The sequence below is a fragment of the Heptranchias perlo genome, chromosome 6 (genome assembly GCF_035084215.1).
Source record: "Heptranchias perlo isolate sHepPer1 chromosome 6, sHepPer1.hap1, whole genome shotgun sequence".
In the NCBI taxonomy this organism is placed as follows: Eukaryota; Metazoa; Chordata; class Chondrichthyes; order Hexanchiformes; family Hexanchidae; genus Heptranchias; species Heptranchias perlo.
The window spans coordinates 110,024,384-110,043,555 of NC_090330.1; the positions used below are offsets into that span (position 1 = coordinate 110,024,384).

The 19,172-nt window shown below is 42.8% G+C and overlaps 1 protein-coding gene across 3 annotated transcripts in view; it reads right to left on the reverse strand.

Annotated features, from left to right (window-relative positions):
- The window catches only part of LOC137323146 (basic helix-loop-helix domain-containing protein USF3), a 35,363-nt gene that overhangs the window by 13,834 nt on the left and 2,357 nt on the right, over positions 1 to 19,172 (reverse strand). The window contains exons 2-5 of one of the 3 annotated variants that reach the window (XM_067986620.1): positions 13,692 to 13,767; positions 11,048 to 11,076; positions 7,962 to 8,044; positions 2,469 to 2,565 (exon numbers count right to left, since the gene is read on the reverse strand). In XM_067986620.1, coding sequence (XP_067842721.1) covers positions 2,469 to 2,565; positions 7,962 to 8,044; positions 11,048 to 11,076; positions 13,692 to 13,738 — 256 coding nt within the window. In that variant the 5' untranslated portion in view covers positions 13,739 to 13,767. Of the gene's footprint in view, positions 1 to 1,245; positions 1,317 to 2,468; positions 2,566 to 7,961; positions 8,045 to 11,047; positions 11,077 to 13,691; positions 13,771 to 19,172 lie in introns of those variants that run through there. The other 2 variants (XM_067986619.1, XM_067986621.1) reach the window with 2 other exon arrangements.

Genomic DNA, 19,172 nt, shown 5'->3' on the forward strand with positions numbered 1-19,172 from the left:
CAGAACAGAGAAGGTTAAGGAGAACTAATAGAGGTGCTCAAAATTATGAGCGGTTTTGATAATGTAAATGGAGAGAAACCATTACCACTGATCGATGAATCATCACCAAAAGATGAAGAGTGCTTAGGAGAATTTATTATTATGCAGAGGGTTGTTTAACATGGAATTCCCTACTAGAAACAGTGCTGGAAGCAAAAACCTGTTAATAGCTTTTAAAAAGGAACTAGATAAATAAATGAAGAAAAGGAGAAAGTGCAATGATGAATGCTGAATGATGTCAGCATAATGGGCCGAATGGCTCTTTCTTTGCTGTAAAATCCTACGATGCCATATGTCCCAGTTAATGGTCACAGAAGATGGGCTTTCTACGGTGGTTCCTCGCCAATAAGGGAATATAAGGAGATATTTAGCTGAAAGTAGTAAACTAACAGCTTTACTAAGGTTTTGTTGCCAATTGCTTAAACTTCAAAGTGCCTGGGGATTTGTACAGAACACTAAAACTCGGCAAACATCAACAGAGGAGTACTGCCTTTTAACGGACAGAAACGTAGGTGGCGAGGGAAATCTCAGCACTACAGATGAACCACTGGTGCTATTTTAAGAGACAAAAGATATGGTCTTATGACTGTCTGGTATGAAAAATTAAAATGCTGATGCGGTTTATCACTAAACACCACTAACTCCATACAGTGAAATAAAAGCAGGTCTTAAGTGTAAGGAATTTAAGGTTGCACAAAGTCATTGTTTCAAATTAGTTGGACATAAGCCTGTTTAATACAGGATTCAAATCCCAGGCTACGAATGGGTGAACAACAATTTGTTTGACTTTCCGGGTGCTCTTCATAAGTTTAGACACTACTTGGTGTTCACTGCTGAATTTTTCACCAATGGCCAGTGATGGCCTTTAATGGTTGGCAAGTAAACTCCCAGCAAGCTGGGTAACAAAATACGAGTTTCACACGGTCCAGTGGAAATCGGTTAGGGCTGGGATATCCCCAATGATTGTGGCAATTATTTACAAACCTTTTCCATTTAGTGGTTTAAGTTTTTTTTTTGAAAAAGACAGAAGTCTTTGGAGACACATACATCTACCACTAAAGGAACACATGTTTTGGTTAAACCAGCTCCTCTCAAGAGCCAAATTAGGAAAGGAAGGCTCGGAGGGGTCCTGAACCATATCTGAAGCCTCCATCTGTGACAGCAGATTGTGTCTGTGTAGGAGGTGGAAGGGCTAACAATACTCACACTGAGACAATCCAAGAACCATTATTCCTCGTCCAGTAAGGGGCTCCTCTATTTGGATCTGGTGAATGATCCTAGGTATGAGAGGAAACAAAAGGAAAGCATAGAGCAGGGATACTCATTGTGAGGCCCACGGGCTAACTTTGGCCCTTGCAAACCTCTGTTGCAGCCCTTCATTGGATTCCAGATCAGTTCTGCGTTTTCTTCGCACCCATTGTTTAGTCAGTCCTGGTATTGCCACTAAGCTTTTAGCATTGCCAGCCCACAATACCAGAGGTCTTGCTTTTATGTATGCACTTTTCTGGCAGTCTATGCTGTGTGATCTGGATGTTCTAACCTCCCCTAGTCTGATGGGTGAGTGGCATGAACTGCTGAGCCAGCCTCTCTACCGGCTCCCACTGTTTGCACACAGTCTCTCTCCAACCCATCAAGTCAGAGTCTCATCTCCTACTGCTCTCCACAGAATTTCACACAATTACATAAAATTTGCAGCACAGAAACAGGCCCTACGGCCCAACTGGTCCATGCTGGTGTTTATACTCCACACGAGCCTCCTCTCTCCCTAGTTCATCTCACCCTATCAGCATAACCTTCTATTCGTTTCTCCCTCATGTGTTTATCGAGCTCCCCCTTAAATCCATCTACACTATTCGCCTCAACTACTCCTTGTGGCAGCAAGTTCCACATTCCAACCACTCTCTGGGTAAAGAAGTTTCTCCTGAATTCTTTATTGGATTTATTAGTGACTATCTTATATTTTTGGCCACTAGTTTTGGACTCCCCCCATTGTGTATCCTTCAAATGCACAGAATTTCATCAGTCTTTCACTCTAAAAATTTCTGGATAATCCCATTTGTTAAAGGTGATCTCAGTTGTCTTGTGATGGACAGTATATTTATGGGGTTGACTCTGCTGACTGTTTACTCTCATGTACTATGCTCCTAGCGCTGAGCACAGGGACTGTGGGGCTCCACTGACACCAATAAGGCACGGGACCTAGGAATGGGTTCGGCTTTGTGCCTGTGTACTTAACTATGATGATATTCTCTTGACAAAACCTTCACCATTTTGTTGTATGCAAAGCAGCATGAAAAAAGTAGGACGGGGGAAGAAGAAACAAGTCACTGAGGGGAACTGAAAGTTTTGCCTATGTTAGACACAAGTTCCCATCTCTTACCTACAGTAATGGAAGTGATTACACAATGATTGCCTTTTCATGTGCTTACCTTGTTCCTTGGTTCCTCCATTTAATAGAATTTCATCATTCTGTCTCTTCAGCTCTGAAATGTACTTGAAAGCCTGATCTAGTATCATGTTTTTACTCTGCAAACAACAGGAAAACGTAGGTTAACAAAACCCAGTCCATTAGCGCCTTTAAAAGCAGTGGGAGGGAAAAAGCAGGCTACGACCTACAGGTGAAAGAAAAGTGATGTCATGATGGTCCAATGGCACAACTAAATGGAGAGGAACTATAGGGGAGCAAAGAGATTTGGGAGTCTAAGTACACAAATCATTTAAAGCTAATAGACAGGTACAAAAAGCAATCAAAAAGGCTATTGGACTGTTGGCCTTTATCTCGAGGTGGGCTGGAACACAAAGGTGAGGAAGTGATGCTTCAGTTGTACAGAGCCTTGGTCAGACCCTATCTGGAGATACTGCGTTCAGTTCTGGGTACCACACCTCAGGATGGATATATTGGCCTTGGAGGGGGTGCAGCGCAGATTCACCAGAATGATACCAGGACTTAGAGGGTTTAATTATGAGGACAGGTTGCATAAACTAGGCTTGTATTCCCTTGAGTATAGAAGATTGAGGGGTGATCTCATTAGAATCATTGAATGATATACCACAGAAGGAGACCATTCAGCCCATTGTGCCTGTGCTGGCTCTTTGGTAGAGCTATCCAATTAGTCCCTCTCCTCTGATCTTTCCCCATAGTTCTGTAATTTTTTCTCCTTCAAGTATTTAACCAATTCCCTTTTGTAAGTTACTATTGAATCTGCTTCCACTATGCTTTCAGGCAGTGCATTCCAGATCACAACAACTCGCTGCGTAAAAAATGTTTTCCTCATGTCGCCTCTGGTTACTTTGCCAATTAACTTAAATCTGTCTCTCTGGTTACCGACCCTTCTGCCACTGGAAACAGTTTCTCCTTACTTACTCTAGCAAAACCGTTCATGATTTTGAACACCTCTGTCAAAGCTCCTCTTAACCTTCCCAGCTTCTCCAGTATCTCCATGTAACTGAAGCTCCTCATCCCTGGTACCATTCTAGTAAATCTCTTCTGCACCCTCTCTAAGGCCTTGACATCCTTCCTAAAGTTTGGTGCCCAGAATTGAACACAATACTCCTGCTAAGGCCTATCCAGTGTTTTATAAAGGTTTAGCATAACTTCCTTGCTTTTGTACTCTATGCTTCTATTAATAAAGCCAACAATCCCATATGCTTTTTTTTAAAAACAGCCTTCTCCACTTGTCCTGCCACCTTCAAAGATTTGTGTACATACATCCCTTAACCAATATTGTATCCATGCTGTCACTGTCCCTTTAATCCCATGGGCTTTAATTTGTTAACAAGTCCACTATGTGGTACTTTATCAAATGCCTTTTGAAAGTCCATATACCAACATCAACCACGCTACCCTCATCAACCCTTTCCGTTATAAGCTAAGAGAAATCAAGGTGGGTTTTGAGGTGTTTAAAATCTTAAAGGGATTTTGTAGATAGAGAAAATATTTCCTCTGGTGGGGGAATCAAGAATGCGGGGAGGTGATCTTAAAATTAGAGCAAAGCCGTTTAGAAGAGAAATCAGGAAGCGTTTTTTCGTACAAAGGGTAGTGGAAATCAGGAACTCTCTCCCCCAAAAGGCTGTGGACGCTGGAGGTCAATTGGAGCTTTCAAGACTGAGATTGCTAGATTTTTGTTAGGTAAGGGTATCAAGGGATATGGAGCTAAGACGGGTAAATGGAGTTGAGGTACAGATCAGCCATGACCGAATTGAATGTCGGAGCAGGCTCGAGGGGCTGAATGGCCTCCTCCTGTTCCTAACTCATTAGCTCCGGCAATGGAAAAAACAGCCCTAATGGGGCTGGTGACCAGAGAGGGGATGATTACCCCTCCCTGTCTGAAGGCTGGCTGGTTCTACACGTTGTTTTTGCATTAGAAAGAAAAAAAAATCAATTCTTTGTTGACAAAGAACTGAAGAAATTTCAATTACATTATAGAAAGACCTTGTATTCTTAGAGCGTTTTTCACGATCTTATGATGTCCCAAAGCACTTTACAGCCAATATGTTCTAATGTGAGGCGTTTGATAGCATGTTCTCTGTATAAAAGGGTAAAATGCTTCAAATGCACAATAAATCAAACGGACATCAAATTTAAAAACTATGCATTGTGGAAGATTGTAGATAATATATAGCAAAGCTAAGCCTCAGAAAAGCTGTTATTTTCACAAGATATAGGCAGGACGTGTTGGGATAACAACGTGCATTTAGATGGTGCCTTTGAAGTAAAGCTGTCCCTGATGTTGTAAATGGTTCACTCTCCTCAACCATTTCAAAGCCACCGATATCACCCGCCCATTCAAAAAACCCAGCCTCGACTCCTCTTAGCCTGCCAACTACCGCCTATCTCCAACCTCACATTTCCTCTCCAAAGTCCGTGCCAATCTTCTCCTGTTTGAATCTCTCCAATCAGGTTTCCGCCCCACCACAGCATTGAAAAGGCCTGAATCAAAGTCACAAATGGCATCCTCTGAGATTGTAACTGTGGTTCATCACTCCTCCACGATTTCTCTACAGCTTTGACACAGTCGGCCACACCATGTTCCTCCAATGCCTCTCCTCTGGCCAGCTCAATGGGACTGGCTTCACTTGGTTCCACTCTTACCTATCAAATCGTAGCCAGAGAATCTCCAGCAATGGCTGCACTTCCCACCCCGTCCCCAAGACTATTTTACCTGGAGCCACCCAAGGATCTATCCTTGGCTCCCTCCTCTTCCTCATCTACATGCTGCCCTTTGGCAAAATCATCCAATGACATGGGATCAGCTGACGACACCCAGCTCTACCTCTCCACCACCCCTCTCGAACCTTCCACTGCCTCGGTGCGGTCAGACTGCCTGGACATCCAGTCTTGGATCAGCCTCAATTTCCTCTGGTTAAACATTGGGAAAACCGAAGCAATCGTCTTCGGCACCCACCACAAACTCAGTACCCTCGTTACAGATTCCATCACCTTCCCAGCCACTGTCTAAGGCTGAACCAGACTGTTTGCAACCTCAGCGTCCTATTCAACCCTGAGCTGAGTGTCTGACCTCATGTCCTCTCCATTGTAAAGACTACCTACTTCCACCTCCGTAACATCACCCACCTCCATCCCTACCTTAGCCCATCTGCCGCCGAACCCCTCCTTCATGCTTTTGTCACCCCTAACCTGATTACTTCACTGATCTCCTTGGCCAGCCTGCCCTTCCTCCGCCCTCTGTGAAAATGCAGCTCATGAAAAATTCTGCTGCCTGCTTCCTATCTCACACCAAGTCCTGCTCACCCCTCTCCTCGCTGCCCTCAACGACTCAAAATTAAAATTCTCATCCTTGTGTTTAAACCCCTCCATGGCATCACCCCTCCCCATCGCTGTAACTTTCTCTAGCACTACAACCCCCACTCTCCCACAACCAAACTCTCTCTCCCTTGACTCCGGCCTTTTGTGAAACCGTCCCTCCCTCCCTTCACCCCTTCACCCCACCTCTAATCCAATTTCTGGAATCCCCTCTCCAACCCCAACACCTCTCCACTTCCTTTTGGACTCTCCTTAAAACTTGGCTCTTTGACCAAGCTTTTGCTCACTCCTCCCAACATCTCCTTTGGCACAGCAACCATTTATTCCTTACACCTTCCTGGGAAGCCAAATGGGATTTTTTACTACGTCCAGGATGCTATATAAATACAAGTCATTGTCGGCAACAGCGGTTGAGGCTCCCACTAGTAGCACAAACTTGGGAAAACTACCTCCCAAGTGTCGGCTTGGCTCGTTTAGTAACACTTTCACCTCTGAGTCAGATCCTGCTCTAACACTTGACACTTCAGTTTAGTACTGCAGGAGTGCTGTATTGTTAGACCCACAATATCCAAAAGATTGCAGACATTAAACTAAACTTAGGCTAAATTTAAACAATAAATACTATACTTACAGCCAACTGCTTTAAGTTTAGATCCAACCATACCCCAGAAAGCTTGTTGTAAATACTACATAATTAGAAAGAACTTGCATTTATATAGCGCCTTTCACGACCACAGGACGTACTGAATATATTTCTAAACACAAAAGGCATCAAGGGGATGGGGAGAGAGCAGGAATATGGTATTGAGATAGAGGATCAGTCATGATCATGCTGAATGGCGGAGCAGGCTCGAAGGGCCGAATGGCCTACTCCTGCTCCTATTTTCTATGTTTCTATGTCCTGAAGCGCTTTACAGCCAATGAAGTACTTTTGAAGTGTGGTCAACTGTTGTAATGTAGGAAACGTGGCAGGCAATTTGCACACAGCAAGATCCCACAAACAGCAATGAGATAATGACCCGATAATCTGTCATTTTAGTGATCGGTCATGATCTTAGTTGAGGGATAAAAAATTGGCCAGAATACCAGGGAGAACTCTTCTGCTCTCCTTTGAATTAATTGCCATGGATCTTTTACCTGGACAGGCAGACAGGTTTAACATCTCATACAGAAGATGAGATACAGAACAATACTAAATACCTCAATGTGGTATAATTAGAGAAAATACTGAGCTCTGGGCAACAACAAAATCAAGCAATAGGGACTGAAGTCTTATTGGTGACTTTTGGACAAACATGCATGCAGAAATCTTGATTACAATGTTGCCTCTGACATTCAAAATAGTAATACTTGCATTTATATAGCACATTAACACTTTCAAATATTTCAAAGTATCACACAATTGGTTACTTCTGAAGTATGCTGACTCTTTGGCAAAGCATTCCCCCCCCCCTCTCCCCACCCAAAGGATAAATAGGAAACATTGAGCAAATCGACTGGAGGAACAGGCTCGTTCCTATCAACAGCCTTTCCACATTCTGGAACTACTTGTGCAAATGATGCACTATAAATGGGCATGAAAGGGAACCACATCATCTAACAAAAGCAAACTATTAAAGATTAATCTCTCTTCCGTCAATGAAAGGACTCCTTTCTGGGGAATGTAATTTATAGGTGAATGCTACCACTCCCTGGTATTGCCCAATCTCTCTGGAAGAGCGACATTTTCATGTTGCATAACTTAAAACAAAATACTCTTTGGTTTTAGCTCTTCCATCAAGCTCTAAAAATCATCCATTTTAGGCAGCCAAGGTGTGGAATCAACATGTTGCAATGATGGCAGGCAAAGGAATCCCATTCAGTGTATCTGCTCCACATCCCGGGGGTCATTGTTTAAGGTCATTCTAAAGGACTGACTGGGGCTGAACCCCCGAGCTTTATTTCCCAATCAAATATTTATTTCCCAAATCACCATCAAGTATTACTCAACAGAGATAAAAATGAAAAATACAGAGCAGGTCTATCAACATCTGAAAACATAAGGTTAATGTTTTGGTTAGTGTCCAAGTTAAGTGCCCTCAGTAGATGAATGTTTTTTTTATTATCTATTTAGTATGTACTAATGATTTTCAACTCCAAGGATTGGAAACAGTTTTACCTGCTTCAGAGCGGGAGAGCATGGAATGAGTTCTCCAATTTTATTTATTCCAGAGTTAATCTTCTTCTTTCGATGTCTTTCCACTAGGAACAACAGAATTTGTTTTTTTAAAAAATTACCAAGTTAGATTTTTGTACAGCCACTTTCTGTTTTTCTTCCCTTTGCCTCAAGGTCTCTGAATATGCCCACACACACAGTTGACGATTAGGAACTTAGTGTTGTGGGGATGAACTGTACTCCTATTATTCCAAGACACATCACAATGGAATCCCTATATGTTGCTGCATTAACTCGATATTCAAAACATTTACACCACTGTTAAAACGTGTAATAACCCCCAATATGAAATCATTCCATCAAATACCCAATGACCAATTACAACTCATAGGCACAGCAATCTTCAGTTTTCAAATTCCGTTTATACCCAGCAGTGTTTACTGAAGCTCAGGTAATGCACTGGCAGGAAGGAAGCTTCTTTATTGGGGTGTCTGCCTCTTTCAGGCGCCACTGCATTATCCCATCCCAACACTGCACCTCTAGGATTTCCTTTCCACGTTAGATTTGGAAGGGAAGCTTATGTTGTAGCATCATTACTCCCAGTGAAGACACAGACTCTTTCTATCTTTTGTGGAGGAGGAGTAAGTGTATATTTCTGCGGCATTCATTTTTAAAACAATGTAATGAATTGAAAATTAGAAAAATACTTAATGTGCCCATTACAGTAACAGTATAATACAATAAACATTACAGTCACAGTATAATACAATGAGCATGGACATTACAGTAATAGTATGATACAATGAGCATAAACAGTACTGCAATGGTATAATACAATAGATGGGGCCATTAGTGGACAAGTATAATGCAATGGGCATGGCCATTACCGTAACGATAGATATTGCCATTGCTGTAACAGTATAATACAATATTACTGCAACAGTACAATGCAATGGCCAAGGCCATTACTGCAACAGTACAATGCAATGGCCAAGGCCATTACTGCAACAGTACAATGCAATGGCCATTACTGCAACAGTACAATGCAATGGCCATTACTGCAACAGTACAATGCAATGGCCATTACTGCAACAGTACAATACAATGGCCATTACTGCAACAGTACAATACAATGGCCATTACTGCAACAGTACAATACAATGGCCATTACTGCAACAGTACAATACAATGGCCATTACTGCAAATTACTGCAACAGTACAATACAATGGCCATTACAGTAACAGTATATTACAATATGCATGGCCATTACTGTAACAGTATAATACAATGAGCATGAACATTACTGTAACAGGATAATACAATGGGTATGGCCATTGCTGTAATGGGACAATACAATGAATGTGCTGATTGCTGTAGATTGGAGAATACAATGGATATTTCCATTGCTGTGGATGGGGTAAAACAATGAATACACCATTATTTTAAAAGGGACACTACAACGTATATGTTTCTCTCTTGGTTTATGCGCATTAATCTTCCTGCCCAATACTCTACAAGAGTCCAGGCTGTTCTCTTGACACACTTGGGAGGAATTGTGAGAAAGTTGGTATGAAGAAAATAACCTCAACTGAAGAATGACTACATCTTACTGAATCTCCTTTGTTCTCCTTCACATTTGAACTCACATTCTCTGGATTATTAGTCCAGGCCTCTGGGTTACTAGCCCAGTAACATAACCACTACTCTACCATACCCCTATATTTAATAGGTGTTCATGTAACTCAAAATACAGTTAACAAATCAATGACTAAGTAACAATGCAGACCGTGCAAAAGAAATGATTGTGAGGTAGGAAGATATATTATTTTCTGAACTCCGGAGTCAGCCACACTGAACATCATCACGGCGTTTTCTGGTCGTCCATATTCCAACGGTCACTGTTTTCTGATCCAGGTTTACTCTTGTATTTCGACTTCCAATTTGACTTCCATATATTACCCCAATTTGATATTCAAGTCATTAAACACCAGTTTAAATATAAAAAAAGCACATTAAGATATATTGTATAGTCCCATTTTCTATTTAGCAGTAAGTACGATTATTATATTTCAATAAGCTGCTTTAATGGTTTGAAAAGCCAACCTCATCAATACAAGCGAACTGAAGGTCAGCACTGGACATACAAAGAACGCACCTCTCTAAAATTCACCTCTGATGTGAGAACGTGATTCCATCACAATGGTTTTGTTTGCTGCTTCTATCTGGAGAGTGAGACTTGCTCTTTATACTGTACCATATCTGCCCTTCCCCTGGGCTTCCACTCACCATTTTCAGTGGAGAAGCCAAAGTTACTCTGAAGCAAAGCATGCGGAGGTGTTCGAGGATTACCTATGCAAGTCCTTCCGGGTTTACCTTCCCCTCCTGTGGGTAGCTTGGCCTCTCCAGCAGCAAAGTTCAGTAACTCAAGGTGGAGAGCTGCAGATGCAAAGCCACATCCTTCCACTCTGTGGTGCAGTACATTACAGCTCTAACACCCTCTTGAAACAAACCTTTAAACTTTGCTTTGGCTTCTACCTATACGTCGTAAAGTTAGTTACGGGCCAACTGTGGGGTAATGCAACTAACAAATTCTTAGGTGAACTCCTTACAAAACCACTTTGGTGATGACAAAGTGAATTAAGCAGTTACCTGGATCCTCTTTCACTTTATTTTCTTCTTCCCAATAATCGTCTTTGTTATCCCTTCTTTCAGATAAAGATGGTTTCTTTATTGGTTCTTAGTCACTTGATACCGGTCCAGCTTGGTACCCTGTCCAGCTCACACAGATCTTTCTCTAATTTGGAGACCCGAGCTAACTTAACAGGAAGAATGGCGTCGAGGACTAGCAGCGCAAATGGGATTGGTGCGTCTAGACTTGAAACGCAACATGAAAAGCTAGAAGTGCATTTGTCACATGCAAGGCAAAAAGAGACAGACCAGCAGTAAACAACTTTTGCAATCATATTGGCCATCTACAAAAAATTATAAGATGTCCTGCTTTCTCTCACTACCCTTTACATGGTCCAAAAATAGAATTAGGGTGCTAAATTATTGTACCACTCAACCGTTAACAGTTGCAAACACTTACCTGCGTTGTGAGTTTCTCGATTTTTCTTCCTATGTATAAAAGAAAACAAATTAGACACTGCACTTCACGTAGAATTTACAGTGCCGAAACAGGCCATTCGCCCCAACTGGTCCATGCCGGTGTTTATGCTCCACACGAGCCTCCTCCCTCCCTATCAGCATATCCTTCTATTCCTTTCTCCCTCATGTGTTTATTTAGCTTCCCCTTAAATGCATCTATGCTATTCGCCTCAACTACTCCTTGTGGTAGCGAGTTCCACATTCAAACCACTCTCTGGGTAAACAAGTTTCTCCTGAATTCCTTATTGGATTTATTAGTAACTATCTTATATTTATGGTCCCTAGTTTTGGACTCCCCCACAATTTTCTCTAGGTCTACCCTATCAAACCACTTCATTATCTTAAAGACCTCTATCAGGCCACTCCTCAGCCTTCTCTTTTCCAGAGAAAAGAGCCCCAGCCTGTTTAGTCTTTCCTGATAGTTAAAATCACTTCCAGGCATTATGTTTGCTGCAAATTATAATTTTGAATATTTAATCACTATTCGCCCACAAATTACATTTGTAACTACAGCTTGGCAGAGATATAATGAGAGCTCAGTCTGAGGTGATACCACCGAGAGCAATAAGATGAATGAGCAGTTTGCTGGTTTGTAGTGGGTTTGGTTGAGGGAGAAATGCTGGCCAGAACACCAGAAGAACTACCTCCCCTTCTTCAAGATGGGACGGTTAACATCCATCCAAACCAGTGGAACCTTGGTTTAAAGGCACCTCAGAGAATGCTGCACTTTCTCCCTTCTGCAGTGGCGGGTCAGTCTGGATTATGTGCTCAAATACTGGAGTGAGGGCTTGAACCCGTGACCTTCTGACTCAGAGACAAAGAGTACTGACAACTGAGCCAAGCTTACAAAAAATGATTATAAATAGTCTATATTTTGTCTTGTCAGCTAAGCATTTAAACGGTCCTAAAACTGAAACAAATTAAGATGCTGGAATGCAGTGTGTCAGGATAATTTTTGGCTGTGCAGTTTTGCCATGAGTCAAAAAACAGAAAACTGTTATCCTTTAAAATAATCTTATAATGCTGGTCTGTTTTTAGAACATTACAGGATTTATTTATCACAGTCAAGTTTAGTGTCCCATTAAGCTTCAACTGCAACAAACAGAAAATATCTCAGTGTTTCAAAATTAGTGATGATGTTTTTATGTGGCTGCAGTATGTATGATCTACAGGATGCACTGCAGGATTAGAACGTAAGAAATAGGAGCAGGAGTAGGCCATACTGCCCCTCGAGCCTGCTCCGCCATTCAATAAGATCATGGCTGATCTTCGGCCTCAACTCCACTTTCCTGCCCGATCCCCATATCCCTTGATTCCCTTAGTGTCCAAATATCCATCAATCTCAGTCTTGAATATACTCAATGACTGAGCATTTACAGCCCTCTGGAGTAGAGAATTCCAAAGGTTCACAACCCTCTGAATGAAGAAATTCCTCATTTCAGTCCTAAATGGCCGACCCATTACTTTGACAGCTTCTCCCTCCCCTGTCCCCTCTTCCGAAAAGGGCAAGAGCGACACTGTGGTGGGAACAGCATCATCTCCAAGTGCCCCTCCAAGTCACAGACCATCCTGACTTGCCGTTCCTTCATCATTGCTGGGTCAATACCCTGGGAATTCATTACCTAACTCCATTGTGGGAGCACCATCACCACACGGGCTGCAATGGTTGAATGAGAAGGCCCACCACCATCACCACCTCAGGGCAACTAGGGACGGGCAATAAATGCCGGCCTTGCCACATTCCGAGAACAAATTTATAAAAAGAAAGCAATTAGATTAACTCCAAACAAATCACTGAAGCTTATTTCAATAAGCTTCCAAGGCAGTTCTCTAATATTCTGCAATGACTTGTGCTGACCTTTGTTAAACTCCAAATATATTTTCACTGGGAAGTACATTGACGTGCCAGACATGCCAGCTCCCAGGGCTTCGACCCATGTGTCAGCATGTTTCTGCTTCACAAGAAAAATCAGCTTTTTCCACTAGGATTGAAGATTATCAGTTTCGATCAGATTAATTACAGGAAGGGACTGAAGGTTCCCCTCGGGTCCTCCCTGAAGGCACAGCCATAATTGGGAATATTGCGTGTGGGGAAATCACAACATCTAAACAGCATCCTGCCTATCTCTTCACCACCTCCATAACCTAACACAAGAGGTATATCATCGCCATGTGTTAAACCCCATCCAAATACCAACGCCATTAACCTGCAGCTACAGTGCACCATTTTTACATGATGCAAACAGCCTGAATTTTGGATAGCCAAGTACGTTCAAGCGCTCAGCTGCGCACACTCCCGAATACCGAGCGCGCTCAGCTGCGCGCACTCCCGAATACCGAGCGCGCAGTTGCATGTATACTCAAATACAATCCCAACATATATTCTAAATAAAATTTAGAACAGATCTTAGTAGGTTGGAAGCGAGCACACTCTCAATAGTTGGTGTAATGAAACTGAAACCCCCATCGAGGGCTGAGCACTTGGTATTCGGGAGTGCTGGATTCTTGGTGCACACAAATGCATCCTCTGTACCCGAAATAAATTTATTCACAAATCTGTTTTCAGAAAATTGCCCCTCACTTGCCTGTGAGTCCTGTGCATAGGTGTCTGATTTTCTGTCATTTCTGGCATTGTGACTGCGGGCTCTCCTCCAGGGCCTTCTACTGTAACAAACAGATAAAATAAATTAATGGATGACCTATCAATATAAAATCTAACTGGGTCAATCCGTTAGAAAAAATACAAGGCTGGGATTCGCTACATTTCAGGATGTTGGGCTGAGCTGCAATGCCCCTGTGGTGAAATCGCCTGCCAACAATCACTGTCAACACTCACAAATGTAAAATGATCACTTGAGTGAGGTACTGGATGGTGTCCAGCCCATGTGGAGCTGTGCCCAAGCAAGGAGACAATGCCTCCTCCACCCAAACCAAGCGATAGTTACCTGAAGGCCTGTAGTCCAAACACTATGACCCAGAATTTCCCGGCAAAATAACGGTGAGATTAATGGCTCTCGCCGCTATTAATGTGCAAATCGTCCAGCAACCCGTGGCAAGGAAGAGATACCCCGTGAATTGCCAATTACCACAAGTTGCTGGACGATTTGCACCGCTCGCCCGTTAGCCTCGCGAAAACGGCATCTCGTCCTCAACCTCCCCGTGAGTTTCATGAAATTAAGATACGAGGAGAGATTACACAAATTGGGGTTGTATTCTCTAGAGTTTCGAAGGTTAAGGGGTGATTTGATCGAAGTTTATAAGATATTAAGGGGAACGGATAGGGTGGATAGAGAGAAACTATTTCCGCTGGTTGGGGATTTTAGGAGTAGGGGGCACAGTCTAAAAATTAGAGCCAGACCTTTCAGGAGCGAGATTAGAAAACATTTCTACACACAAAGGGTTGTAGAAGTTTGGAACTCTCTTCCGCAAACGGCAATTGCTAAATTTAAATGTGAGATAGATAGCTTTTTGGCAACCAAAGGTATTAAGGGATATGGGCCAAAGGCAGGTATATGGAGTTAGATCACAGATCAGCCATGATCTTATCAAATGGCGGAGCAGGCACGAGGGGCTGAATGGCCTACTCCTGTTCCTATGTTCCAAAGAGATCTAGGAGTACAGGTTCATAGCTCCTTGAAAGTGGAGTCACAGGTGGATAGGGTGGTGAAGAAGGCATTCAGCACGCTTGGTTTCATTGGTCAGAACATTGAATACAGGAGTTGGGATGTCTTGTTGAAGTTGTACAAGACATTAGTAAGGCCACACTTGGAATACTGTGTATAGTTCTGGTCACCCTATTATAGAAAGGATATTATTAAACTAGAAAGAGTGCAGAAAAGATTTACTAGGATGCTACCGGGACTTGATGGTTTGACTTATAGGGAGAGGTTGGATAGACGGAGACTTTTTTCCCTGGAGAGTAGGAGGTTTAGGGGTGATCTTATAGAGGTCTATAAAATAATGAGGGGCATAGATAAGGTAGATAGTCAAAATCTTTTCCCAAAGGTAGGGGAGTCTATAACGAGGGGGCATAGATTTAAGGTGAGAGGGGAGAGATACAAAAGGGTCCAGAGGGGCAATTTTTTCACTCAAAGGGTGGTGAGTGTCTGGAACGAGCTGCCAGAGGCAGTAGTAGAGGCGGGTACAATTTTGTCTTTTAAAAAGCATTTGGACAGTTACATGGGTAAGATGGGTATAGAGGGATATGGGCCAAGTGCAGGCAATTGGGACTAGCTTAGTGGTATAAACTGGGCGACATGGACATGTTGAGCCGAAGGGCCTGTTTCCATGTTGTAAACTTCTATGATTCTATTCTGCATTTGTGCATTAATTGCCCATTAAACTCGCCGCAGAAAGTTAGGGCTGGTACTTAACAGTATAAGGACCCTTTTAATGAGGAGATTTATGTTCTTGCAATGTCAATCAAACTCTCCGGCCCAGAAAGAGAACAATTGAAACTGTGGAGTCTAATTCCTGCAGGTAGTAAATTGTTCCTAGAGACTTTCAAATGTTAAATCTTTTAATTTTTTTCTTACTTTTCCTCTCTCACTCAATCCACTCTTTCTTTCCTCTCTGTACCTGATTTGACTCTAATTCACCTGATTTCCTTCTCCATTGTTCCTCTGTTTCTTTCTCAATCCTTAAATCTCATTGTTTAAGGAGATAGACTGTTGGTGCCGTCGTTCACTGAGGTCCCAGATGCCCCTTTGCCCTCGTCACCAGCTCGCACTTCCAGCAAGTTACGACGCAAAAAATTTGAGCTTGAAGCGTGAGGGAAACAGGGCAGGTCACGAGAGGCTCTACTCCAGCAAGATCTGGGCCAATATTGTGAAAACAGACTTACAGTAAATCTTTCAAAACAAGAAGCTATTCTTCATCCATTTCCATGTCTGGGTTTTTAAAGGCGTACTGGTGGACCTCTTGTGGCATTGCTCAGTGAACACAATGCATATTCTTTGTGTTTTTTACTTAGAAAATAAGATCTATCAAAAGGTGGCAAGGAGACCATAAATTTGGAAATAATTTTGTGAGATGTGCACAGAGACAGTGATGAAAGTGTTAAAAAATGTTGGTTTTGTTTTGATTAACTCAGAATTCTCAGGAACGAGTCAGAAAAGCGTGATAGATTGTGCGTGTTCAGGACACATTTGAAGGATGCTGTGTGTCACACAGAAGGCTTTTCTTGTATCCTAGGTTGGTCTTTGTGCCATGCCAATCACTGTGAAAATGACTGTGCTTCACCCTTGTTGGGCAGCTCTACAACTGATCGGAGAAGCTGGCGGAGAGAATGGACCGTGGACAGCTGCATTTTGGGACACAGCATGCAAGCACAGAAACGGCAAGTACAAGAGCCATTTATCGAGTGTTACAGGAGCAAGGCTAATTAACAATTGCTGTAATCGTTAAAAACACCAATGTTTATATCTTACCAAGGTTCTCCCTGCTGCCACCCAGTTAATGACCAGATCTGATACCTTCAAATTTATAGATTTTAATCTGATTTCGTGAAAAATTGTGGGTCAGAATTAACTTTTTTGGTGATTACAAAGGACTAAAGGGAAAATAATGACCATAACAGCATTTCACTCCACATACAAGATACTTATAGTCTTCAATCCACTCAAACGCCTCGATCAACACGAACAATTGGCTATATTTTCCAGCCACTGACTATGAATAGATGAGATGTCCATTCCAATGTGCCAATGGGAAACACTGAGTTAAATTTGCCATTGTCTGAAGTTGCAGTTATCTTACTGAAAGGGTTATTCTGATCACCTCAAGATGATATTTAGATTCCAAGCAAATTCAGATTTAGGTCTTTAACGTAGAGGAATGTTCTTCCCCAATCCCACATAAGTCCTAAACTTCTATCAACTTATCGGGTAAGCACACAATCGCTTTTGACTATGTTTGAGAGGTGCCCATTTCACATCAACCTCAGACACAAAAACAAATTCAGTGCGACACCAAAACAGGATTTTCACAGAATTTTGACAGTTAATTCAAAGTTTGTAATTAAGTTCAAAAAAGTAAAAGCACTCAACCAGGTTGGAATTACACACATTCATGCTGTTCAGTGTAAGACTTCACACCCGCCTTGTTTAGAATTATGAATTACCTTGAATTTAATGCAAATCCCACTGAGAAACTGGCCCTGCATTTCCTCGATGTCAGTTACGCCGTTGTTGCGCTGGAAAGTTACACCGTTCACCAGCAAGGGGAGTTACACTCAAATTTGCTGGGGTAAGCTAATTTAAATATTTTTGGTGCAGCTCTGGTGCAACACAAGTGTAGAAACGGCATAAGCTGCTGACACCCAATCAGTGCCGCATCCTCGAGTAACTTCTATGCCTTCATCACTGTCAATGCTCGTTGTCAAAAATTGATTTTGCACGATTGTCCTAATGCATATGATTCAAGGGAATAGGAGAGAGAGAGAAAATAACCTGTACTTTCTGTCCCCGTGAATCGCAAGCATTTAAACAATTGTGCAAAATTAATAAATAGCTAACAACGTTGAAAGTGCTGACAGCGTTTTGACTTAGATAGTTGTCCTACTCTGAGAGCGGAGTGATACAGCTGTTGTCACACTTAACATGAGCCATGTTCTTAGAAAGCGCTGTATTTGTACAGCAAGAACCACAAGTAATAGCGAACTGAGCCAGTATGGATATTGCTAACAGTTATGTGGCTGCCAATCAATCATAAGGGTACGGCACTAATACGGGAACAATAGCATTAACCCTTAAGATCCTAGACTGGCAACCCAGAGGTCACTAATTCAAATCCCACAACTGCAGGGTGTGGAACTGAATTTGTGGGCCAGCACCAGAAAAATTACCAGAAAAACAAAAATCCAACTGGTTCAACAACGTCCTCTACCCAGACTGGGCCCACACGGGACCGCAGCCCCACACCACGTGGTTGAATCTTAATGCTCTCTGAAGTGGCCAAAGAAGCCATCACCTTCTCAGGGCAACTAGGGATGGACAATAAATATGGCTTTGCCAGTGTCACCTACATCCCGAGAACAAATAAAGCTCATTGCAGTGGTCAGAAAAATCTGGTCCGTTCCAGTTGCTAAGTAAAGCTGAGGGGGACTGTGGCATGAAATGTTGCTATAGGAGGTCACACTTATTTGGAGAAATTAAGCATGGTTTCTGGGTGACTGTGGAGTGTAGGATGTCACTTTTATCCCACAAGTGGATGTTGGGCAGTTCTTCTATTCCCAGAGAGGAGTGAGCCTCTGGACTGTGTTGCCGGCCGGTGTGGTGGGTGCCGACTCTCTGCCTTCAAGAGGGAGCTGGACTGGTTCCTGACTGGGGCAGAGATCACATCATACAGCAGGTAAGTGTCTATAGGTAACACTCAGTCCGTGAGATCTCCTGGACTGGTTTCGATCGCTCGAGAGGACCGGAGACGAATTTTCCAGAGCATTTTTTCCCCTACTGGCCCTCGGTTTTTTTTTTGCCTCTCCTAGGAGATTACATGGCTGTGAGGGAGCAGGAGTTGGGGGCGGGGGTTGTAAGGAAGTGTTTAGTCAGGATACTCCGGCCATTATGGCGTGGAGCAGGCTTGATGGACCAGCTGGTCTTTTCCTGCCCGTCAATTTTGTACGGTCGGCACCGGAGGGAAGTGAAGGATGGTGAGAGCATCACGGGTCTGTGCTATTCCTTGCCAAGGTTGGCAAGCACAGGCCCCAGAAAAAAAAAGAGTTCATTTTTTTTAAAGCTTTCACTAGCAGCTCCTGTGCTGCCGGCACTCTCACACTCCGCCCGCTCTTTCTGATTTCCATCCTGATTCTAATGGGATTCAATTACGTAAATGGCAACCCCCCACACCCCCACTACAGCGATCAGCAGGAAATTGTTGCCAGGGTCACAGGGCATCTCTGCAGCAGACTGAACTTCCCCAAAACTGAGGTGGATAGATTTTTTTTGTTAGGTAAGGCTATCAAGGGATATGGATCAAAGGCAGGTAAATGGGAGTTCAGGTACAGATGAGCTATGATCTAACTGAAGAGCGGAACAGGCTCGAGGGGCTGAATGGCCTCCTCCTGTTCC